Here is a 20,131-nt window from a genome sequence, read left to right on the forward strand (position 1 = left end):
ATTATAAATGAATCAACAAATACTATAAAAAAAAAAACAATCAGTTTGTTATTTTCTGTTGACGATTGAGATAACTCCGATACTTTTCGTACTCAGTATGCCCTCGCATTCTCCTACATGTTCATCTCTTCCTCTGCCTTACTTACCTTTACCTCCTCGTACATGTCTACCCGCCTCTCGCTCATACATTAAAACTATTTATTTCTATAAATTGTCTTTCTCTTCACAACGTTTGCTCTTTATTCTTTCCTCCTTATATATGGTAATCTTCTTCCTTTCTATAGACTTTTGTTACTCTTCTTTCACATATGCTCCTTTTCATATCAATTCTACAACGTCATACTATTTGCCTTTATCTCCATCCCTTATTATGCATTTCGTTTCCTCCCCCTCTTTAATCTCTTCCCTATACATCTTCAGTTTTTAACTTTCAAACGATTTATAAAAAATAAATGAAATGAAAATGTTAAAAATGAATATGTACGTATGTTTAAGAATCATTAATTTAATTATTGTGTGTTTGTAAATATTGTCATGTTTGTTTTAGTAACAATCCAATATTTTGATTTTACTACAATACCATGATTTGATTTGATTTAGTATATGTTATCGACGATAAATATAGCTATATCTTACGTCGTCATGAAAGGATAAGAATACATTTGACCTAAATACATTGTGGATTTAAATTTGTATAAAGAACTTTGTTTTGCCACGAAGAAATTCAACCTTCTGTTCTGAAAGATTCTGAGGTAAGTTTTCATTGAATTAAACTTGACACCTTGCTGTTATATTTTACTTATAAAATTTCGAAATCTCTTACCAAATTATATTTTGTTTTTGCTTTCATACAAATCTACTTTCGTTTAATGTTATGCATAATTGCGTTGATAAAGATCAATCAATAAAAATGTCGGAGAGATCGATCTTTCTTAAGTCGTTCAAAAATATCTTGATTCCTTTTTTGCTTTCCTTTTTTATTTACATTTTTGAGAAAAACACAATATCAAATAAAACAAATACAAAATATAGATAATGTTAAACTGTTTTAAGATAATTATGTCAATAATTCAACAAGGTTAAACGACCCGTTTGATAGTTACCCTAAATAATTAACAGTGTAAAGCTTGGGTGTGCTGGTTTCTTTATCTACTCCTACTCTCACAGATTTCATTCACAGTACTTATCCAAATAACTAAGGCGATTAAGAGACTTCAGAACGGACACTTTTACAACAAAGAAAAGACACATGTCACTGTTTTCAATGAAAGTAAAGATCAGAGGGTCGACACATACCAACTGCGTCCAATGTAAGATTGTGATGGTGTGAGAAGAAGACAAGTGATTGTTTCGGTAAATAAAAAAAAGTGTATGTGACTACGAACATGCAATATTGACATATTTTATAAACACAGAATTGTGGGTCACAACATAGGGGTAAAAAAAGTTTTTGGCTTATATCTCTGGCACTAACGCATTTAGAGTAATAAGATAATAAAGTAAATCAGGTTAAGATCCATCTGCTCTGAATTGTTTAGACTAATCAGACAATTCATTGTTGGGCTGCTGCCCCGTAATTTATGATTTTAAGGAAATTTTGTAGTTTCGGGTTATTATCTTGAATATTATTATAGATAGAGATAAACTGTAAACAGCAATAATGTTCAGCAAAGTAAGATCTACTTAAGACAGTATATTTAAAATTGTCAATTGACCCCTTAAGGAGTTATTGCTCTTTATAATCGATTTTTAACAAAATTTCGTTATTTTTTTTAATCATTTACAAAACTTTTCTCCTCAATCATCATTATGATGTAGTTAAAAATATGTCCAATGACCCCGCCTGTCATCCAACAGGGCCGATATGGGTTAAAATAGAACATAGGGAGAAATTGCAGTTTTTGGCTTATAGTTCTGAAACTTAAGCATTTGGAGCAAATCTGACATGGGATTGAATTGTTCATCAGGTTAACATCTATATGTCCGGAGATTTTAAGACGAACCAGACAACATGTTGTTGGGTTGCTGCCCCAGAATTGATAATTCTAATGAAATTTTGCAGTTTTGGGTTATTATCCTAAATATTATTATAAATAGAGATAAACTGTCAACAGCAATAATGTTCAGAAAAGTAAGATCTACGAATAAGTCAATATGATCAAAATTGTAAATAGTCCCTCAAGAAGTAATTGCCTTTCATAGTCAATTTTTAACAATTTTCGCATTTTTTTGTAATCTTTCACAAAAGTCTTCCTCATCTAATCTACTGGGCCAAACAGAATTAACTGAGCCAAAATTTCCAAAAGGGTATCTTGATTAAAACATGTATCCGCTGACCCTGCCATCCAACCAACAAGGCCGCCATGGCAGCAATTGCCGCCATAGCTTAAAAAAGAACGTAGGGATTCACTATATAAGTCTTTAAAAGAAATGTGAGAGAAAAAAAACAATCTCAAATGGTGACAATTCTTCAGTAACTACTTTAATATTGTAAGTATAGTTACTAGTTGGATAACCTGCTTTTAGTTTAACAGTAACTACTAGGCCAAATCAAACCAATCTTTGCCTAAATCACTATTATGGTATCTAACACAAAAAGTGGCTGCTATCATTATTGGCATTTAATACAGACTGAATGCATTTGAGAATCACTAGAGGCTGTGAATTTTTTTAATTCCACTGGTAATCATATTTAACTAAGTTTTTGAGATTTTTGGAACATTTGAGTCTGATACAGTTTTTCTGTTTTTAGAACAAATTGTCAATTTGGCTGCTTGAAAGTAGCTGCTTTTTTGATTGGCTGCTAAAAATGGCTGCCAGCTTGAGTCTATATAAACATGAGAATATAGAAAATAAACGTTTGCAATTGTTTTTTTTCAAATCTAACTTTAACAGTTGTTTCTCGGTCTTCGTTTCATAAATTGTTGGAAGGACGCTATTTTGCAAACTTGCAACTAACTATGTCACCTTATTTGAATAACAGCCGAGCAAGAATGACCATTTTTAACCATTGTATGGTTCATACGCATGAACTATAGAAGATGAACAGTTTTTTTCTATCTAATACAGTTTCATTAAAAAAATAGCAACCTCTAAGGTAAACGAAAACAGGGACAGTATATATAATGGAAAAACAATACATTGACTTCTATCGTAACATGTTTGTTAGCCAGCAAATGCATCGAATTTATTTGATTAACTGGATACCCCAAAAGTGATTATAACTAGATTTGGTACAACTGTAGTCCAGTCAAACTAAGTTTTAACCTCAAACTAATTGCAACAGTAAATGGTTTAGTTCTCATCTATAGCATTGAGCCCTAAATATACACAGATCAAAAGTCCCATAAAATCTAACTTGAGAAAAACTCAAAATCAGCATTTTAATTTTCCTATGGAAATTAACATTGGAAGGGGAGATAACTCCGCAAAAATTAGTCTTTTTATGTTATATTTTGGTTGACTTTCTTAACATTTATGTAAAGTATGATACTTTGATGGGGTTATAAGTTCATATTTGACTAAATTATATAATCTTCTGCTCATGAAACCGATGTGTTATGGGTATTTTTATTTTTTTGTTTGTGCATTTTTCCTTGTAGAAATTGCAAAAATTTGATATTGTTTATATCTGTATATTATATCTGTTCAGCATTTACCTTATCTAAAGGAAGTTTAACCCACAAAAAGAAGAATATATGCTTAACTTTTTTTTAATTAAATTTGAGATTCTTTACCATGACATGTTGAAAAAGTCAATAAATGGTCAATTAATTAATTAGAAAATCTAGATTTTTGCTTGTTAAAAGATACGAAAACACCTTTAAAGTTGTGTGTTATACTCTTAAGACGGCTAAGATATCAAGAATCAATACATTCTGTTGAACAGAAGCGGTAAAGCTATAATTTTGTATCAACTTTTATTGATATTTCTGCCTTTTTTGGTAAAGTTATCTCCCTTTTCAATGCAAATCTCCATAGGAATTTTAGATCGTAATTTTTTAGTTTTCCTCAAGTGAGATTTTATGGGAGTTTTTTTCTGTGTATATATGGGTCATAATGCTAAAGAGTAAAACTTAAAAGTATTCTGTTGCAATTACTTCAAGGTTAGGGTCAAATGTATGCTAGATTGACTGGACTACTGTTTCAGTTGGTGAGAAGAGAAGTTTTGTTAAAGTTAAAGGATGGCTGCCGACGATACCCATTTGATGAAAAGTAGATGAGCAAATGACAAATAGACAATTCATGCCAATACCTAAAAATATCATTTTTTATAAATTTCTTTTTGAATTTTTCGAAAAACTAAGGATTTTGTATAATCCTCTGGAATAGATTACATAAGCCGTATAATTTGGCACAACATTTTTGGAATTTTGGGTCCGGAATGCCCTTAAACTTTGTGCTTGTTTGGCTTCATAACCAGTGTGATCTGACCGTCACTGGTGAGTCTTCTGAAGACGAAACTCGCGTCTGGCGTATTAAATTGTAATCCTGGAACCTGTGAAAACAATTAAAACATACTTTCTTTTTAGTAACAGGATTTTACACAAACCATAGTTCACAAAAATATTTATAAATTATTTCATTTTGTCATTTGGATGAAAAAAATATCGACATTTATAGCAGTAAAGGGCTAAGCTTAAAGAAACGAAACACTTTATGTTAATAAAGGAATAAATTCATTGCTAATATTTTATTAATGAAGTGTGAACAGTAAGAGATGTCTGACGTATCGAATGAGGATGATAGTGCTGACAATGACCGGGATGAAACATGGACACCACCATCTGGTAAGTTTAATTAGACAACTTTATAGTACGTTTTTATGATTAGCGTTGCTTATCTTTTGTAATCTGAAAACAAAAAATAGAATACAGATCAGTAGCATCACGTTTAAATCTTTTTACTTTTTATTGAAATTTTCAATGAATCTTACCTATATAATGGCAGTATGCACCCCTTATATCATTTTTTTAAAAGAATTAGTTTTAGGTTTTCCTTTGTCAGAGACTTTGGAGTTTTCCAATTCATTTTAGGATATTTTTTTTGTATCATTATTTCATGCTGTTAACCCCTTAGTGCAATTACTCACCTTCTGTTAAAGGTGTGTATCCATTTCATATAAGCAACTTTGTTGAAGTCAGTTGACTGTGCCACTTGCCTTTCAATTCTAAGGATGTTAACTGGAATATCGGACGCGGCAAATGCGTTCGACCCTAATATTAACTGACTGATATTACTAGTTTTCCTGTTAAAGATCGGTGTTTCCCTTTAGGAAATCCAAACTCATCTACCAATAAATACTGATATCGTCAACGTCCATTATTAAAGCTGGAGTTTAACATTAACAATTAATTAGCAATCACACAAATATGTATTAAGATAGAATAGATTTTACAACCAACCATCCGATACAGTCACCTAATATGATATGTAATTGAAAAATCATTTAGAACTTGAATAATGATGTGTACAATTCACCTATATTTTTCACAGTCATATCCGAAAACGAAACAAAACAATTAGAAGCTACCAACAACGAATTAGTAAAGAAACTACAGAATCTTGAAGCAACGTACGCAGAGGAGGGACAGGCAAAATATGAAGCAGAAAGACGGACAGAAATTGCTGAGAAGAAACTTGAGGCTTTACAAGATAGACTTAAAAGGTGTTTTTTTTTTGTAACATTATTGTTCTCAGACCTATTAGTTTTAACACTGGACATAATAATGAGAAAATAACCAAAAAAAAAGTTTATTATCTGTATTATTACGTTACCAAGCGGGAAAAAATCTCAAACATAGACAATTTATTTTCTGTATAAAATCAAGTCCAACTATTAGTTTAGGAATTTCGATTACTTTGTTAAGGAATTGAAAATGAGGTTTTACTTTTTAATAAGAAAATTTAAAACATTGCAGGTCATTTCAAAAGCAAGAACTGATATTTACTTTAAGTACAGTGTAGCAGACAAGTGACAAAGGAGTAGGTCCGGTAAGGGCCGATTTTAGCCTCAAATTTCAGGTTCATCTAACGGAAGTTTGAGGACACTTTTTAAACACTTAAGTGTCTATTTCAATCGATTCGATTAGTTTATATGAAAGATCTTAACTGATTTAGTAATTAAAAACACTCTGATATGCCAAAAAATGTCACTTTTCAGATGTTTTTTGTCAAAAATGAAAGTGGCCGCATCCGTTTTCATCCTCAACCTTTATATATGTTTTGTATTATCATCAAATACAACTTACATTTCAATATCATGAATGAACACGAATGCGGCCACTTTCATTTTAGACGGAAACCGTTTAAAAATTAACCAAAATGCAAAAATTTTGAAGATTTCAGTAATTTAGCATGACTTCATGATGATAGAACGCGATATTTGTGCATTGTATTGTCAAAAACAGCTCATTTTTATGTAGCAGAAACATTTTACTTTCCAAAATATAGCTTAAAGATTACATTTTCCCAATTTTCTAAAACTGCTATATTTTGGGGCCAAAAAGGGGTCTTACTGAACATACTCCTTTGTCAATACGCAGAAGAAAATTTTCCACTGATCTGTATGTATGCTCACCATGATATTTTTTTTAAAGAAAGTTGTACAGATTCATCTCGTTATACAAACATATATAATGAACGAGTTAAGAATATACGTAAATAGAGTGAGGTAAAAGATAAAGATCACTGTTTGAGCTTTTGATTATGCCATTTGATTAGGGACTTTCCGTTTTGAATTTTCCTCGGAGTTCAATATTTTTGTGATTTTACTTTTTATTGAAGTGTTAAGAATATTCCATAGAACAAGCTTTCAAACTACTATATGAGACATACTACCTACAAGTTATGGTGACAATCTGATAAATATGAAGTGTTACATTTGAAAAAAAAGCAAGTTTCGTATAAGAATGGAACAGACTAGTTCGTATTACGTAAATGTCTGGATTATAGAAATAAGATTTTATATTCACAATTATAAAATACATGTATCAATTTATAATACTGTATTCATTGTAATAATTTACTGAAATATTGGACTTTGCCCATTATAGAAATTGTGTCTGGGTCAATACAATAATTGTTAAATAAAATAAATAAAATAAAATAAAAATTATTACACCAAGGTGTTCGATATCACAAACTAGTCAAAACATTTACTAAATGTTATCATCGGTATAAAGACATCATTCGTAAATATAGCTCAACATGCAGACTTCTAATACGTTCAGGTATTTCACATCCAATTTTTTATGGTAATATTCTTTATAAAGCACAAAGGTGTCAGTATTCACCTCAGAAACTTACAAAACCTTTGAATAGACTTATTAAGAAGGGATATAATTACGATACTGTTGTCAAGTCATTAAAGATTGCATATTTTGGCGTTAATATTGAATCACTGATAAGGTCTTTGCATCGGAACTAAACACATTTATTCTAAAAACAGTTGTTGGCATGACACGGGTTATGTTCTTCTCATATATGTTATGATGGTATGATACTAAACCCCTAACGGGAAGGATTGTGCCTGATGTTCATATGATGAAATCATAATCTTTCAGTCAGTTTAATTGAAGTCTGGAGCTGGCATGTCAGTTAACTGCTAGTAGTTTGTTGTTATTTATGTATTATTGTCATTTTGTTTATTTTCTTTGGTTACATCTTCTGACATCAGACTCGGATTTCTCTTGAACTGAATTTTAATGTGCGTATTGTTATGCGTTTACTTTACTACATTGGTTAGAGGTATAGGGGGAGGGTTGAGATCTCACAAACATGTTTAACCCCGCCGCATTTTTGCGCCTGTCCCAAGTCAGGAGCCTCTGGCCTTTGTTAGTCTTGTATTATTTTAATTTTAGTTTCTTGTGTACAATTTGGAAATTAGTATGGCGTTCATTATCACTTGACTAGTATATATTTGTTTAGGGGCCAGCTGAAGGACACCTCCGGGTGCGGGAATTTCTCGCTACATTGAAGACCTGTTGGTGACCCTCTGCTGTTGTTTTTTATTTGGTCGGGTTGTTGTCTCTTTGACACATTCCCCATTTCCATTCTCAATTTTAAGTACCAAGTCAGGAATATGTCAGTTGTTATCCATTCGTTTGATATATTTGAGCTTTAGATTTTGCTAATTTAGTAGGAAGTTTCCTTTTTAAAATTTCCTCAGAGTTCAGTATTTTTGTGATGTTACTTTTTAAAGAGAGATCTTATTGTATGAAATGTATCTGTTGTATTTCAATTTTGTATGATTAAAACACCCTTTTATATTTTTTGTTAATATATCTTAAGTTACATGTAATAATAACATGCATGACATAAACTTTTTTTCTTGATATCTTTGCGACATCATCTGAAAAGATATAACTATTAGGACTAGTATAGTTTCCAAGTTTCTTTTTGTCGTTGTATTCAAAATGTTTACTTTTAAGTAGTTGACAACGACTTTGATCAAAATCATTGTTTTAACAGGGAAACTGAAGATAATGAAAAACTTTCAGACAAATTAAGACAACACTCAGAAGATTCCAATAAGAGAATAAAAACGTTACAAACAAAACTTGAGGAAACGGAAAGCAACCACCAGCAGCTGATAGACAAACATCACTTGTAAGTATATTCAAAATGGGGAAATCCGGTACTGGGTTAAAAACAGTATGTTAGCCGTCTGTTTCTTACATTGACAGTATTTATGGTATCTTGTGGATAGTTGTCTCATTGGCAATAATATAACATCTCCTTATTATTTAAAAAAAAACAAAAAAAAATCAAAAATTTTTTTTTCTTCATGTCTGTTTTGATTCACTATATATATGTATAGATTTTAGTTGTTATAATACCATGTTAGAAGTTTATATATATGTGCACTTTGTTTAAAACAAAAGCAGATACTGAAAGCATGTGTATAGTTTTTTCAAACTAATACTATAGAACTTGTTTGCATTTAATTGATCAAGATTATTATTCAATCAGGGAAACCAAAGAAAAATGTTTATTATCAAAGAAGGTTATTGAACAAGAAAGGGAATATGATGCAATAATCAAGAAATTAGTGTTAGAACTAAACGAAACAAAAACAGAACTTCTGAACGTACCAGACAAATATCAAGAGTTGCAAAGGTGAGTTTGAAGACAGATTATTAGTATTTCGTTACAAATTATTGATACCATTTTCTATATTATTAACTACTACAATGGAACGTTAACAAAAGAACAAGATTAGGTACACATTCTGTCAAGCTAAATTATTCACATCTTTCCATATGGTATTGCAACTGCCGAAGCAAGGTTGTCGGCTCTCCGGACTCTCCCTAAATTCTGCGTTTAATTTTTTAGTTCGTTGATGGTTTGAAAATTGATGAATCAAGTTTTGTTCTTTGGTGGAATTCATGCAGTAATCTGCTATTTTCATCTTTTCCGTTGGTAAAAACAAAGTTGTATCGTAGGCATCTCTTTATTTTTAAATTAGTCAAATTGTGTTTAAAGGTTTGAAAATATGAACAAATATTAAAAATAAAAAACAAAACTCTAAGTAATCATTCAGTTAAGTGGACAAGTTAAGATCACATTCAAAGAAAGGGGGTTTTCATATCTGTTCAATATAGAAAGAAAGTAATAAATTTATTTCTGAGTTAATTTTGAGTAATTGGGTCCAAACAAATAATCGCTTTTCTCCGTGTTTCTGAAAAATTGCATATTTTCAAAATATAGTACATATAGAATTGTGAATGGAATTTGGGAATGGGTCAAAGAGACAACAACCCGACCACAGAAAAGACAACAGCAGAAGGTCACCAACAGGTCTTCAATGTAGCGAGAAATTCCCGCACCCGGAGGCGTCTTTCAGCTGCCCCCTAAACAAATATATACTAGTTCAGTGGTAATGAACGCCATACAAAACTCTTAATTGTATGTATTACTTTTAAGGGAGTTATCGAAAGATTTATGTGAACAAAGGAGTGAATATGATATTGAATTACGAAAAGTAAAAACCGAAGCAGTAGAAGCTAATAACCAAGTTAAAACAGTAACAGACTTTTACAGAAGGTAAGTACATTTTTAATTATCAATATTTTACCTTCCTCGGTCTCAGCCCATCACCCCGAAAACAAACAACAAAAAACTACACACACATTATCACAAACATAAAAAGTAAAATCACAAAAAATACTGAACTCCGACGAAAATGTAATGTGCATATATTTAAACAGCCACTTAACACTACAATGGATTGTAAGTACTGCACACATTGCTTGTTGAAATAAAAGCAGGATTTCAGGATGATGACAGATTTTCTCGACATTTCTAGGAATGTCATTTTTTTTATTCCCTCAACTGTCTTGAGGAAACGATGATAGTCTGTCGGAAGGGGACGATAAATGGCTGACCCGTTTAAGAGAGTCATATTTCTAGAGACACCCTTGTAGATTTCGAAAAAGCGTAGGCTAATGCCGCTACAAGGCAGCACTTGCACCCGCAAAGTGGAAAGGGGTTAATATAAGTTGCATAACTTGTTTCCCAATCCACTATAAATAAATATGTTTAAAATTAAATTAACTGTCAAATGGCACAATCGATAAATTTAAGGATCAGACAATGACTGCATTCGGTTGTTGTTTCTTTGTGATTATAAGAAAGTCTTCTGTTTAAAGTCTTGATGAGGCACTCCGTATTTAATTTTGGAAATTTTACTTATTTGAGCAGAAAGATGAAGTTATTACTTTTGAATGTACAATATTTTTTGTCATGTAGAGAGAAAGAAGAAAACAGACAACTTCAAAAAGTGATAAGCATAATGACAGAGGAATTAGAAATAGGGAAGAAAAAGGTACTAAAATTAACGGTTCATATGTACTCCAGTTGATTATAAAAGATGGAGACCAAATTATTTTGAAAATCCAATACCGAATACAGACGTTAGATAGCTAATAACACCAAAAACAAAATTAATTATAGCAATATCCAGAAACAAATCTTTATTCTTAGACTGATTGACTGTTGGTTGCATAACTTCTATGTTCCCTACGTCGTAACTACAATCCCCTTCCCTTTCATGAATGTGACCTACCGAATTAGACCATTTACCGGATTTGTTATCACATAAGCAACACGACGGGTGCCGCATGTGGAGCAGGATCTGCTTACCCTTCCGGAGCACCTGAGATCACCCCCAGTTTTTTTGGTGGGGTTCGTGTTGTTTATTCTTTAGTTTTCTATGTTGTGTCATGTGTGCTGTTGTTTGTTTGTCTTTTTCTTTTTTAGCCATGGCGTTGTCATTTTGTTTTAGATTTATGAGTTTGACTGTCCCTTTGGTATCTTTCGTCCCTCTTCTATTTTCTTTATATGAAAGTGCATGTTTTATGTTTGTATCTTTGTTGTGATTACGAGGATTGTAAAATTTCTTGTTAGTTAAGAAAATCAAAATGTGACTATAGCATATACAATGCCGTTATGCCTGTGTTTTGCAGGTATCAGTCCTCATTATAATGACAAACATGTACTCCACTTCTTCCCAACCTGTGCCACTTTGTATGAACAAGCATGTTTAAATGTGAAATAATTAATTATGGCTGTCAAAGTTATATTTATGGTCTTTACAAAGGAGCAAGTTAACCACAAATTTACTTTGTCCTTTAAATAAACATATGAAAATAGGTCATCTACCACACAAAACGCATTCATGGACAAAAGAAGCCCAATGCTAATATACATTTGAACCTAGTTTTGTGGTGCAAGACTAAAAGACTGAGCTGTATATTGAAGTGCTACTTCACAAACGAGCTATGTTGAGTGGCTTGCCGGTTGCACATTCATACCCTTTGACTTGATCCAACCGGTGATTCACCAAACATTACCCTCATCGTAGGGAACCAAGCTGCCACGATACTTCAAGGCGGCTCACAAAATTTGACGTTATATCAGAGATATATAGATCAATATACAGTAGGTTCCGCTTCTATATTTAAAGAATATGATTAAAATTTCCCGTCGATCATATATCTTGTACATTAATATTTTTTTTTCTTATAATTATAAGCACATATACCCTTCTTTCGATGGTACTAATACCTATAACTTCAATCACATAAATATTATTGCAAGGATGTACAGACGTTTCAAAAACAATTAACCCTGAATATTAACAATTGGACATTATGAACTCTGAAAATACTATCAAAATAAAGCAAACATTATTTTTGAGTAATGTGACCTTGCTAATCCAATGCTTGACAAGTACGTAAAAAAAGAATGAAAATGAGGAATGTGTCATAGAGATAACAACCAGACCAGAATTTAAAAAAAAAACCCGAATGCCATAAACGCTGCCTGGTTAATCATGTTTAGTGTGATCTCGATCCCCCCCAAAAAAACTAGGCAAAACAACCTATGATACATAAATTAACAAAGAACTACTTCCAGTTACTGGTATGCCAGGTCCAGCTCTCAGTTAAACTTATTGAACAATTATGTCTTGATCATATGAAAATCAAGTCTATATTTCTGTCATAATTTTCATCTTTGCACAGTTGAGTGAGAAAGAAGTGGAAATCGACAAGTATCTCAATGATTTTCACTCCATTTTCGAAGGACAAAAAAGAGAAAGTGAATATACAACAGACCAAGATGATCTCCATGAGGTAAGTTAATAAATAACTTTAAGTATGTCTCGAATAACTCTCATTCCTAATTCATATTTGCGTGGAAATAAACACAATAAATGTTTATTTTAATATATCATAATCGTAGACAAAGACGCCCTTTGCATTCTGAGATAAGATATATATTCGAACACATTAATATCACCACTGTAAGAAAACCGCCAAACTTTCAAATCCAAAAATAAGAGTAAAGGCCTTTATAAATAAAAGCAACAGCCGGTTTCCAAACTATATCTGAAGGAAACACATCAAATGTAAGAGAAGAACATCGACACAACAGAAACACAACTTTAAAATGTAACACACACAGAAACGAACTATAATATAATGATGATCATTGTCCTGACTTGGTACAAGACATTTTAAGAAATAAATGGTGGGTTGCACCTGGTTGGGTGGCATGCCAAACCTCCTTGTATGGCAATGGTAAATATAACATTAAATGACAACATTACGTGACAGGACTAAAATACAAATAAATGGGATAACATATAGGACAAAGAAACACACGAATAATAGCTAGCAAAAGGTACCAGTATAAATGCGAGTAATGTTCAAAATAAAAAACACTGCATACTAAACAGTCGATGTTCAATTGACGCTGATATAAGAAAACAAACTAGATGTACCTTTAGGTTGCAGTTTAAGAATATATGTTTACTGCTTTACAATATGATAGCGTGTCACAAATTGGTGGTTATTACCTGCTATTTTCAGACGACACATTTGATGAGTAGTGAAGTAAATAAAGATATATTACAGTATGTGGGTGAAAAAGTCATTTCCAACTCTGTACTCCAAAAATATCCTGATGTCAAATTAAAGAGGAAAAGTGATAGGTTGATTTTGATATGTTCCTCTCAAGAAATGGTGAATGATGTCCAGCAATTTCTCAATGACATGATAACATTTGCTGGGGATACACTGTCCTGGTCACTGGGTCACACTCACAATGAGACACAGTCAGATTCTAATTCGTCTGATGAAAGTAATCAAACAATGGTTTCTTTCGAAATGAGTTCAGATGACTATGACAAACTCAAGTTCTTCTGTAAAGATGACATATTCCAACATGCTTCGTATGATGGTACTAACTTAAAACTCAAACTCAAATCGCCAGCTGAAAGACAAAAGAATGAAGATATCATCATATCTCATCTGCAACAACTGTTATGGTTAGAACACGTGACGGTACATTATGTCGAACCCTTGCAACAAGATGTAACTAAAGGTGTTATTGCTGAAGAATTTCCTACTATTTATTGTCAGATAAATAACAACGTCATTCAATTATATGGAGACGAATTGTCCATTCTGACACGAGCCAAGCAACGTTTAGAAATGATTCTGAACATAAATCAACAAATTCTAGAAGAAAGAAAGGATAAGGACATACCAGATTCAGATAATATTGACGTGTTTAAATCAAAAGAAATAGATTACATTTCAACAAATCACTTTGCATCTAGAAGTTTCTCAATGAACGATGTCCGCTACGACGATGAAATCCCCGCAAATTGCGTGTTTACTACTGCCGAGGGAATAAATGTTAAAGTTTACTTTGGAAGTATTTTGAACCTAGAGGTAGAATGCATAGTTAAAGCCACCAATGAAAACATGTCTTTTCGTTATGGAAATTCTGCACCTGTGTATGAGGCTGCAAGAAAACAGTATAAGTATGAGTGTGAAAACAATAGTAGACGCTATGGTACATTGAAAGTAGGCACGTGCGTGTCATCGTCATCTACTAACCTATATTACAAATACGTTATACACACCGCTGAGCCTAGATGGCAAGATTATAGAGAAAACGAAAAACACAAATGTGCTTTAGATTTAAAACAATCTATCATGTGTTGCCTTGTAGAAGCGGACAAGTTGCGGATGAAATCAATCGCCTTACCGTTTGTCAGCACAGGTATACATATGTACTGAGACAAAATAGCATTTCTGTTGTAGTAAAAGAAAAGAATCATGTCCTTGAATATAGCTTTTAAAATACACATATCTAACTAACGTTCCTAGTAAAATGTCATACGGTTGACATTGTAATGATGTTCATCAATTCAAAAACACATGGAGTATTTGGTATAATGAAATACACGAATCAACAAACAATCCACACTTGAAATAAACCATGGTTATATATATCATGTACAAGAAATTTTCATAGTTGTCTTTTTGTTTTAAGTAGAATATTGCTGACATGTGAACTGTACAGTTTAGAATAATTTCACATTGCTAGAGATAAGCAGGTCTGTAATTTGATGTGACAAACTAAACTCGCATATCTTTAAATGATTTGGTATACTTGCAATAAATTCTATTTTTTTTTCTCGTCTCTGTTTGTATTAAAATAAATTGTAAACATCTATTGGAATATATAGGTCGGGTTGTTGTCTCTTTGACACATTTCCCATTTCCATTCTCAATTTTATAAACGTATTGTACTTGTCATAAGCATGCGATTCTTTTAAATTGTTGATTAACAAGGAAGTAATATTTTTAATAAATTTGGAGTTACTTTAATTCTCTCCCCCATTATTTGTGTAATATGTATACTTTTCAAAATTATAATAAAAATGTAGGCTTGATGTTTGACTGTAGTAAGAGTTTTACAGTATAAACCTCATGATATCTTATTCAAGACAGGGATTCCCAATACTAAGTATGAGTATAATTTAATCTACGTTACAGATAACACATTATTTAGGCAAAGAAGAAAATTAAAATCGTTTAATAACAATATTTTTATTGTTACAGGCATTTCCCCAATTCCTAAAGATATGTGTGCTAAAGAATACTGCAAAGCAATAGAAGAGTACAGCAGAATCAGAAATAATACGTCAAGTTTACTTGAAATATATTTTGTAGATAAAAACTATGCTCTTATTAGTTTGATCAGACAAGAATTTGCAAAAGCTTTTATCAAATCTGGAAAGCGTTATGTTAGTAAACAAGAACCGGGAAGACAAAATCTTAAACCATTTTCTAAAAGCACAAACGTACGTGCAGCGCAATTGCGTGTCAGAACTCGAATGGATAGTAGAAACTCAGAAGTCTGTAGTATTTGCTGGAACACCATGATGCAACCCAAAAAACTTCAATGCGGCCATTTGTTCTGTTCCGCTTGTATTGATCACCATTTTAAGAATGAACCAACATGTCCACAATGTGGTGGTATACAGGGAAGTCAAACAGGGATACAGCCCCAGGGAAGAATGGAAACTAATATCAAAAGTTCCTCACTGTGTGGTTTTCCTGATACAGACACTATTGAAATAGTGTATGTAATACCATCAGGTATACAAGGAGTAAGTAATTATTTACCAATATTATAACCATGATAACGTAGTCAGAAAATACCTGCCGTTCAATAACTCATATTTCGAGGAGTAGCAGCACATTGTACACTTTATTACAAAGATACTGCCGACACCAGAAAGACGACATCGAAAGAAATATAATTACAAACATGACAATTTCTAGCAATCAAATGAATTAAAATAAGCCTTTTGTTTGGCTTTAGTATATCCAAATTGAATAGTTATATGCTAGCATCTTCACATTATACCTTAGCATTAACAAAACATAATTTGAAATATTAAAACTAGTTTTTCGCGACATCCAATATTTCCTAGAACAAAGTGTTACATAAAACCAGTCATTCAAGGTTTTTAATTTTTATTCATTATTGTTGAAGCAGTCTGTGTCCCAACTCATGAAAGACGTTTACGTGGTCTTTAATCTACAGCCGTCGGATCTACATTTACCAAGTATCTCCTATTAGATACCGTTATATTTAACTGAGTCTATATTACATGGAGACATGAATGCACAGCAGAAAATAATCATTCTGTGGATACACCCCGTCTCGCTCACTTCAAAGTGTAACCGGTTTACTTATTTTTCGTATTAAAGTTGGTTTTTTTTCTTTTGCAGGAAGAGCATCCACATCCTGGGAGACTCTTTGAAGGAATAACAAGACGAGCATATCTTCCAAATAACACGAAAGGTCAGTTGGTTGTAAAGCTATTGAAAAAAGCATTTGATAGACGATTGGTATTTACTATTGGAACATCGAGAACAACGGGAAAAACTGGAGTAATTTGGAATGATATTAGTCATAAAACTAATCCAGAGCCAAATGCTGCGTAAGTTAAACATACATGTTTGTACATTTTATTTTAATTTAGTTTCTTGTGTACAATTTGGACATTAGTATGGCGTTCATTATCCCTGAACTAGTATATATTTGTTTAGGGGCCAGCTGCCGGAAGCCTCCGGTTGCGGGAATTTCTCGCTACATTGAAGACCTGTTGGTGACCTTCTGCTGTTGTTTTTTCTATGGTCGGGTTGTTGTCTCTTTGACACAATCCCCATTTCCATTCTCAATTCTATTCTCTTAGTTTAAGTCTACAGTTTTTTTTCTTATTCTCAAAATAGTGCTAGTATAGAGTTTTCTTTTGTATTACTATAAGAGATCACCATGTATAAATATTAAAGTGTAATATTTTACTTTTGGTTGTAGTTTTCATTATTGTAGAAATTTATCGACCTGGGATTGAGGAAAACTATCTAGTGTATTCAAATATTCATTTATTATCAGAGACCTTGTAACTCAAAGGCATAGAACTGTAAATAGGTCTCCTTACGTACTGGGTTACCATGCCAACTAGTTTAAGGTGGTACCTAACACTACAGGGAGACAACTCTGTAAAGTCAGCTTAACGTTTTAATTACGTTGTGTTGTAAAAGGAATATTAAGCTTCTCAGTGATCAAAATTGGTGTTTGTCAAACTGCTATATAACCAGTGTAATTTTTCTGATGAAATGGTTGGTTAAAATTTTTTGAAATTTATATATATTTTTGTTAAAGGGTCAAAGTAAATACTGTGTCAAAATTTTAAGAAAATTAAACAAGCCAAATTAATTTTAGTGAAAGTGTTGGGTACCAAATTAAACGAAACTTAAAATTCCGACACAGAACTGGAATAGATGTTATTCCATATTGGTATCAATCTAGTAGGTTTTACTATACAAATTATATTCACCTGGAGACAAGTAATATTCATTGCGCAAAACGTCACACGGTTCTACATGTAAAGTTATGGTAAACGTTTGGTGTACATTTGGGTTTGGTTAATATATTTGTCATTAAATACAACTCATATGTTAACTGTTTACACGCACACAACCCTGATAAATGAAACATCTCTATAATCTAATAAGTTCCCTGTATGAATTTTCAGGTTTGGTTTTCCTGATGATACGTACTTTGATAGAGTACTTGATGACTTATGCTTTAAAGGCGTGACAGAGAAGGATATAGAGCCGTAACGACGTAATTCGTATACAGTTACTAATATAAAATATCAATAGACAAGGTGTTATCACACATCTTATTTTATTTCGTTAAAGTTCAAGTCTTACATGAAACAGTATTTCTTAAATAGATTGTGTGTTGTTTCTTTAACAATTGTATGCATACGACATTTGGAAGTTATTGTTGAGAATATATTAGGAGGAATTCATATCCGATACAAACTATCTGCTTTTTGTATTAGGTTTCTTTTATGCTTAATCATACAAATGTATCAATCGTCATCTGTGATTAGATTCAATGAAACCAGCAACCCTCTACCAAGGAGTTCATATTAAGCTCTTGAACTTTTCTTAGTGTTTAGTATAGATGTTTTTGTTTAACATTATGTTTTCATGTGTCATCCACAGTGTTGTTAATGTCAGTACAAAAGTAGTAATGTCATATTCGAGAAAAGAAGACGGGTTTGTAGGCAAATAAACGCAACAGTAGTTCGAAATTCATAAATCGATTGGGAAAAAAACAAATCCGGGTTACAAATTAAAACTGAGGGAAACGCATCAAATATAAGATGAAAACTACGACACCACAGAAACAAAACATTAAAATGTAACACACACAGAAACGAACCATAATATAACAATGGCCATTTTCCTAAATTGGTACTGGACTATCTGTGGACATTTTAAGAAACAAACGGTGGGTTGAACCTTATTTTGTGGCATGCCAAATCTCCCGCTTTAATGTCAATGTTAAAGGCAGAGCACATCAATAAATATGAAAAACAAGAATACAAAACAATGATTATCGCACAATAACACAAAGGCTAGATATATAAATACCGAGTCAAAGGACATAACAACAAATATGCACACGCTGAATTGTCTCGGCTGCTTTACTGCCTATTGATTTTAAGTTGATGGTCCTTAATATAAAAATTCACTTTTAAAGAATTATATAATCCAACTATGATATCTGACAATGATGTCAATGTCAACTAAAATGTGTACAACTTACCGTGAGTTCATTTTGACCGTTTTGGAATAACCGTTTCACAGATGATATTGGATATGTTCCTTACATCGTAACTACAATCCACTTTTCACCACGAATGTGACCTACCGAATAAGACTATTTACTGGGTTTGTAATAACATGAGCAACACGACTATCTTGGAAGTATTCAAATATTAACTTTACCATGAAGAGATATATTTACAAGAGAAAACATGATAAGCATTCCCTGGTGAATCTGCTGCAAATAAATACACAATTAATAATTGCTAATTACAAAAATAGAACTAGATTTGCCATTGCAAGCAATAGCGGATGGCACCCTTCCCACATTGCCTCTAAATTGCAGCCTTTTTGAAAGTTTAAACAGTGAATGCACATAAAGACATAAGAATGTATTTCTTTGTAAATTTTCATCAAATTTGGACATTTTTTAAATTTTTAACATTTTTGCAGTTTCCATGGTAATTGCGGCCATTTTGGAAATTCTAAGGTCCAAAGTCTTATCTCCAATTGTCAGTTACCATATATAGCAAGATTCATTAAGTTTGGACCATTTGGAAATTTTTGGAAATTTTTGCTGTTTCCATGGTAACAGTGTCCATTTCGAAAATTCCAACAACAATTGCAAGATTGACTTATGCCATGTTGCAAATTCATGATGTTTCTTTGAGTTTGGTCTGATATTCCTTAAGAAAATGCTGCTTTGATGTTTTTTCCCTTAGGGTCAATGTTAAACTTTTCTCCAGTTTCCATGGCAATGGCATCCATTTTGCAGAAGCTAAGTACTGCTGGTACCTCAGAGCACCACTGCCAACATTACCATAAAGTTTCATCCAGCTAGGTCTTATAATGAAAGATTTAGAATTTGCATTTTTTTCACATTTTATCAGTTTCCATGGCAACGGCAGCCATCTTGATGATGCCATACCCCGATTGCACAATTTCATATAGTGGTCCTCATTATGGTATAGTTCTATCAATATTGTCCAAGCCAATTCTGAGAAATAGCATGGACAAAAAAGTGTGGAAGAATAAATATAAGAAAAAAAGAAACGAACAATAACAATATGTCACCCCAACTCCGTTGAGGGTGCCATAAATATCCTTAAACAGAATCGCGACTCTGTAAAAGC

At 32.4% G+C, this 20,131-nt stretch overlaps 1 protein-coding gene across 1 annotated transcript; it reads left to right on the forward strand.

The window, feature by feature from the left end:
• The first annotated feature begins 636 nt into the window (after positions 1-636).
• LOC139500619 (putative leucine-rich repeat-containing protein DDB_G0290503) lies at positions 637-18,264 on the forward strand. The gene is made up of 12 exons (XM_071289369.1): positions 637-752; positions 4,706-4,790; positions 5,497-5,668; positions 8,473-8,610; positions 8,974-9,120; positions 9,928-10,047; positions 10,753-10,828; positions 12,528-12,638; positions 13,377-14,577; positions 15,423-15,973; positions 16,602-16,813; positions 17,912-18,264. Exons 2-12 carry the CDS (start codon positions 4,721-4,723, stop codon positions 17,997-17,999), a joined length of 2,886 nt encoding a protein of 961 aa, XP_071145470.1. The 5' UTR covers positions 637-752; positions 4,706-4,720; the 3' UTR covers positions 18,000-18,264.
• Positions 18,265-20,131: the final 1,867 nt, after the last annotated feature.

Source organism: Mytilus edulis, chromosome 13 (assembly GCF_963676685.1).
Source record: "Mytilus edulis chromosome 13, xbMytEdul2.2, whole genome shotgun sequence".
NCBI lineage: Eukaryota > Metazoa > Mollusca > Bivalvia > Mytilida > Mytilidae > Mytilus > Mytilus edulis.